Consider the following 6,943-nt stretch of genomic DNA (forward strand, 5'->3'; position numbering starts at 1 on the left):
TCGGTCTCCGTAGGTCTTGAGTTTAGCCATGGGCTCAGTTAGCAGTTCTTGGCCACTGGAACGTAGTGACCGAGAGAACTTTCTAAAACTTAGCATACTAGAAACATAGGATGGTGTTTTGTCGTTGAGTGCTTTGTAGACTATTAACAGTAGTTTAAAAATAATACGGAATTGTACAGTTAAGCATTGTTTCACATTTCATTATCAACAAGTTACTGAAAATTTCATTTTTATTAATAAGTTTTAATCGTCGTCTTCATGAGTAATTCTTATGTGAAAATTTTGTTTGCTCGTGTAGACGAGGAACATTGGCCAATTCAGTTTATGTCACAAATATATTTGCTATGTGACAAATATAAGTTGTAACATACGAAAAGTTGCTCGTGTAGTCGACTCGACACAAAATGTGTCAAATATTGCGACTGCATTTTGTGGTCCCCAATCTCCTACTGGGCAATGTGCACGTCTTGTTTCTGCGTATCTCCGCTGTCCAATTCCTTACTGGCGCACTAAACTTTGAACTGTTCACAAATAATAAGGGACGGACCATGAGAAAAGTGATGGGGGGGGGGGGGGGGAAACCCAAAAAAAATCATGCAAGAGAAAATCCCAAGAAAAAAAATTCGTGCAAAGGGGAAAGCAAGAAAAAAAAATTCATGCAGAAAGAAAAGTTCCTAATTAAGCACTTAAAACACCCGTCATTTTACACTTGATGAGATCGACTTTTCGACGAAATATATCAGGAAAAATGCTGAAAATAGCATTTTCGAGCCTTGAAATTTCAAAAATTTCCGGGGGAGGATACCCACAAACACCCTACAAACAAGCGTCTCCAGCGCTCAAATTCTAGTTTCACTAAAGCAAATTGCATTCAGCCTGGCCTCCCTACAAGCGAAACTTTTCTTCCCATACACAGATCGTTATAGAAAATTCACTTTCAGGTCTTGCCTTCTGTTTATTGTATAAAACTTTGACACCAACATTTGTAGGACATTCGATATAAATTGCTGTTGACAAGTGCATAGGGTGAAGAAAACAATCAGTGGTATAAAATCCCCAGTGGTATTCTTCAGTAGAAATTGAATAAGGTTTTTGACGTGGGCAGTTTTAGATGTATTTCTAGCGATTTCAGAAGGCCCAAATTTAAATATTTCCCGGGGGAGCATGCCCCCGAACCCCCCTAGAAGGCTTGTGATCGTATCAACGCTTTTGGTGGGCTCTCTCAAGTCTCCACTTTTGCAATTTATCCAACCGACCACACAATACTTATTGACCAGTGCCTAAAGGAATAAATCAATGAATAACAACATTTTGAGGGAAATATTTTTAACTATTCAGCAAATGATCATCATGATCATCATGGTATAAAGTAACAATACATGGTATCAGGTCTAAAAGAACTATTTCTATCAAAAAAAACCCCAAACATTTGTCTAAAAAAAATTCGAGCAGAGGGTTACACCCGCAAAAAAAATTCCTGCAGAAGCAATGGGCGTAAAAAAAATTCGTGGACGCCGAAAATCCCCCACCCCCCTTATCACTTTTCTAACTCGGCGGGTCCGTCCCTAATTGTCGTGCCATCTACACGATCGAATATATTTGTCACATAAAAAGTGCTCGTGTAAGCCTGCCTTTATGCTTCAATGTCTCTACCGAGGTTGAATGGTCTCTAAACACGGACTTCGCAATGGGAGTCTTTAGAAAGGGCATATATTCGATAGCTAGTATTCGTGTTCCATTAATTTGAAACTACTTAGCCTTTGAAACGAACCCAAACTTTCGTACATCTTTCTGTTGGCATGTTTCTCACTGGGGAGGGTACAGGTATACAGTAATTTTGACACATATATCCAAATGTTGGTAAAACGTGCAGCAATTGTTCTACCTGGTAGAGTACAAGCTTTAGCCGTAGTTGGTCCCCAGGGGCTAATCTCCGGGGAAAGTGGGACTTTTGAGCCCCCCCCCCCCCCAAACTTTGACGATTTGTAACTTTCAAAGAGATAAAAGCCATTACCACCAAACTTAGCAAATTTTCCTAAAAGTTTGTTAGCAACATGTTGACACTAGTGCCGCGTGACAACCAACTTTGACGTTTCCATAGCAACCAGTTTTTATGTTTACAATATACAATATCTAGTGGACGGGCCAGCAGGTAGCAGTTGCCAATCTAGGCGGGCCAGACTTAAATCAGTTTTTTTATAAAGAAAAAAAAAAAAGAAACTAACTACTTATAATTTTAATGTAGATTAACAAATTTAAAGGAAAAAGAGAAAATCCCGAAAAAAGGATAAAATTTGGTTTGACCTACTCTTTTAATTATCAGTGGCTTTTCAATATAGTTGTTTTCATTTTCCAAAATATTAAAAAACTAGTCGACAAAGTTCTCTTTTAAAGGTTCTCTCTGGTTGATCTCTTTTATGGCATGAATGAATGAATGAATGCATGGTATCTCATTCCACAGTTTTTTCAACAAATCTGGAGAAGGAGTACTTAAGTATTTCTTGTCTGGAGAATTTTATTGGTGTAATATTGTTGTTGGTATTTGTATTTTTGCACTTATTTTAGGAAAAGTGTATCACATTAGACATAATTAAATTTATTGAATGAAATAAATTAATTTAAAGAAATTCAAAATGGCGGATCCAAGATGGCAGCTATTTCAAACGCGCACTCGTGGAATAATTGTTATATATTCTGTCTTAACATTTTATGGCTAAGCCATACTAACAATTATAATGGGAAAATTGTTTAAATGGTTAAAAGTTCTGAACTGTGAGAAAAAACTAGAAAGCCGAGTAACATTTTACTAATATGAATAAATACGAGCTAGCAGGCAGGTTTTCATGCAGTTGAATGTTGTCATGTGATTCAGCTGTATGTTCCACACTGCTTCATATTTGCACCGCCCTTTAGAGGAAATTTCTCTGTCCTGAATGACGCAGTTTTGGCAAATATAAAATTGAGCTGCCACCTTCAGAAGACTGCAGGCTCAAATACTTTGCTTGTTGGAGTACTCTGAGTGTGCGCGTTCAAGCTCCCATAGCCTCTCCCCATGTAAAAATTGTACATGAGGAGGACTAGGAAGAGATCACGAACTGGAATGCGCCACAAGTATAATTAGAATCACCCAACTAGCGTAACTTAAATTCCGTTCAATGTAAAAACCAATGTTTTGCTTCGTAATCATCGCTAAACAGCGGGATCTTAGAGTTTGACAGTAGGTCATACGACCTGTCCACAAGCTTGTATCCCATCAGATTCATCACGCGTCGGCAGTAATGCTCAATAATATCAATTTCGTGCGGATGTACTTTCCATCTCCAGCGATTTGCCGCGGCCCATGCGTCATCCTTGGTGCACGTGACTAGAGGCCCGTCTAACTCTTTATCACAGGCCTTCCTGCTTTGCTGAGTGGTTTCGTTTAGCCACGTGCGCACGCTCTCTGTCACAGGCAACCCAGCAAACCCGAAAATGTCTGCTAGCGCTTTAAGTGGCTCTATCGCCAGGTCCTCGTATCGTAGAAGTTTGATTCGGTCCCGTAAAGAATCCGGTAATTTTCTGACAAACTCTAAGTTGTCTTCTGTGTGTTTACACTGTTGGTAGCTGTAGAGTCGCGTGCCCCAATGAGCGTTCGGGTGCCCTTTTTCTTTGAAGAAGCCCGTATTAAGCGAGGACGGGATCATGCCACGGGGGTCCCTCACGAGGAAGATAATCTTACAATCGGTATCCGAGCTGCTGCAAGCAGTCAAAATGCTTTTGATGTTATTCTCGGGAATGCGCGACATCAGAATTTTCAAGACAGTTAAATCGTACTTGTTCTTACAAGCACTTCCAAGTACTTCGCTAGTCAGGGGCTTGCAAAGTGTTGGACTCCATCGTGGGTCTGTCATCTGATAGGGACACAATGGCGGCGAGCCGATGGCGTGGCTTACGCGCGGATGCTCGGGTTTCCGGTAATACTTCTCAATGTCATCCAAGATATCTGGGTGATCGAATTTACAGCGAAATACGCCGGTCAGGAACTCTTTAGCGAGGCTGCTGTATCCCGTGTCGTTAATCTTCAGCTTATTCTGAACTCGTTTGGCGGTCTGTAATGGCTCGTACATATAAAACACTGAGGGGTGGTGATTGAATATATCGCCTGTCAGCGTAGATCCCGAGCGACCGTGAGATACAATGATGAGGTTTTTCCTCGCTGTCCTTTCTGTATCGCCGAGCAATTCTTTGAAATCGGCAAAATCATGCTTCGCCGGTAAAGGTTGCTGCACTTCATGGTATTTGAAAGTCTGAGTTGAAAATCCAACAAAGTAAATACCCATTAACACAAGTGCAACCAAACATATCCGTATCCGTTTTGATCTCAATATCCTCGTTGGTCTGGTCCATCTTATCACAGACATCTTAATTCATCGGCAATAACCAAGGACATAAAACCGTAAAAAAGCAAGCAAATGACGGCAAGCTCAAGTCCACGTTAAACCCTTGGATGCTGTGATACGTCAGCCAGCGAACTTCATCCGTTCATAGATACCGTTTCCAAGGAAAAGTGTATCGGTTCTGAAAAGCACGAAGCCTTTCACTATCTTGTAACCTCTGCTGGATGCAGCGTTCGGAAAAATTAGACTGTAAGGATGAAAACTGCCAGCTTGCATCTAAAATTGTTTTCTTTGGAGTTCAAAATACCGTCAAGGAACACGAATCGAGCGATCTCGAGGACGAGCGAAGTTGTTGACAGACAATTAATGTTTCCATTTAAAAAATATATGAAAGAAATTTAAAACTCATTTCAGATATACTCGGCATTAATCCCGGATAATAGATGTTGTTTGTTTTTCGATCCTTTACCTCCTTTTAACTGGTTTTGAGACTATTTTGCTCTTCTTCGACCGGGCTGTCTGGGCATTAGCTCTGCGCTATGGATTATTAAATTGAATTGAAACGCAACCAGCCTACCTTCCTTGACAATTATGCTAACATAAAATACACACAAAAGAGCATATGAAAAATACATAAAATTTCAGGCTGAGGGAAATAAAGCAACGGAAATCACTGCTTTTCAAACGTTTTCTTTTCTTTAACTGGCACGTACGATAAAACCTGATTCGTTTGGAAAAAAAAAATCTTTTTTTCCTGCCAAAAAAACACCTGCGATTAACTATGTCCCCTAGTTTGTGTTAATGAGCCAGGAACTTGAATTAGCAGCTCTACTGTTCTATTACAGATAAAATAAAGGCACTCGAGCTTTTCGAAAAAAAAAAAAAACAAACAGTTTAAAGTTAACTATGGTTACTGAATATTAATGCAGACTCTGTGCTTCACTTTCCTGGCTGTGCAGTGAATTTATTTTGAAACCATTAAAAAATTATGTTCTTTTGTAACGCCGGTTCTGGCTTTGGTTTCTATCAAATGAAAATTTTGTTTAATATGTTGACAACTGCGTTTTACTTTCTATGAATTTGCTGTTAAGGACTTTCTCTTTTCTTTTTGGCACAACGAATATAAGAGCTTTTCGCGTTCGTAATTTGAATATTATTTCAAAAGAAGTTTACTTATTGCTTCGATCGAATTGAGCAAAAGAGCATTTACTTTTTATGGTAATTGTCTGCTTGTGTTTAAGTCCAATAGAACGTTTATTGACACATTTTTGCTTTGTTAGTTTTGTTGTCAGGGAACAGAGAAGTGTTTCCCTCATCAAAGTTATAATGAGACCGTCATCGATAGATATCCACTCCACTTTCCTCTTATATTTATGTGGGCTTATTCTGTTTGACGATCAACAGATGTATTTTACGTTACATGAGATCAGAAAAAAAAAACACTCGGCCCAAAAAACTAATTTCCTAAAATGGATTTCAAATTAGCAATATTTAACTTTAATTGTATGAATAAATGAATTAATAAAACCTTGACAAAGCTACAAAATGTGCCATAAAAACACATCAAAAACTGAAACGCCATTTTTTCCGAACTTTCCGACATTTCAGTACTATTATAATAATATGTGTAACAAATTGAACATTTAACATACATGTCCGATCAACAAACCACGTGACACGAGAAAAAATTGTGAATTGATCACGAGCCAAAGGCGCATGATTGACATGGTCGGTAGAAAATGACCGAGAAAATATTATTGTGCTGATCTTTAATTAGCATTTTTATAAAATTACTATTTTGCCGCCAATGAGAAAAGGGTTGGGGCGGATTTGAGGTGCGCAATGTCAGAGGCGCCCATTTTTCAGTAAAAAAAAATTCGAAATGTCATGTCTGGTTGTTGTTACGCCACGTTTCGCCGTCTGCCGCCACTTAGGGTTAGGGTTAAGGTTAGGGTTAGGGTTAGGGTAAGGCCCTAATGGTCTGCCATCCACCCCCCCCCCCCCCTATTGAAATCCTGGATCCGCCCCTGAATGTACAGTGGGATTTGAGTTTGTAATCGGTGGTCGCTAGCAGCGGGTCTCAATGGGGTGGTGGCTTTTACGGTGAAAGATTTTTTTTACGGCGGGAGTATACCTGAAGGCCGTTTATCCACCGATTAACTTGAGTTCAATGCAAATACTTCGCTCGCGTTTTAACCAATTCAAAACTTTCTAAATCCCATTTCCCAGTTAAAATTTTGCCCAAATCCTTTTCCCAGTCCATTTTTTGCTCAAATCCAATCCCATCAGTGAAAGTTTTGATCAATCCCAGTTCATGGAAAATCTGGACTCAAACGCACTATACGTGCAGTAACTGTGATGTTTTAATTGTCCTAAATCCCGTTTTTGTTTCTGCTTGTTGGAATCGGAAATCCCCTTTGTTTTCTAAAATTCTCAATTCCACACATCGGTGTCAATGTTTTTTCCAGTCCTTTGGGTGAGCAAATCAGAGAAATGTCTAATTTACAATATTTCTTTTGTGTTACTAGGTTAGTAGAGGAATTATTTGTTAATCTTGCTGTCATATC

General features: G+C 39.2%; 1 protein-coding gene across 1 annotated transcript; it reads right to left on the bottom strand.

Annotated features, from left to right (window-relative positions):
* Window positions 1–2,796: 2,796 nt before the first annotated feature.
* Window positions 2,797–4,840, bottom strand: LOC144650336 (carbohydrate sulfotransferase 5-like). The gene has a single exon (XM_078509992.1). It carries the CDS (start codon window positions 4,398–4,400, stop codon window positions 3,153–3,155), a length of 1,248 nt encoding a protein of 415 aa, XP_078366118.1. The 5' UTR covers window positions 4,401–4,840; the 3' UTR covers window positions 2,797–3,152.
* Between the last annotated feature and the right edge of the window lie 2,103 nt (window positions 4,841–6,943).

The sequence above is a fragment of the Oculina patagonica genome, chromosome 4 (assembly GCF_052425735.1).
Source record: "Oculina patagonica isolate OP01 chromosome 4, crgOcupat, whole genome shotgun sequence".
NCBI lineage: Eukaryota > Metazoa > Cnidaria > Anthozoa > Scleractinia > Oculinidae > Oculina > Oculina patagonica.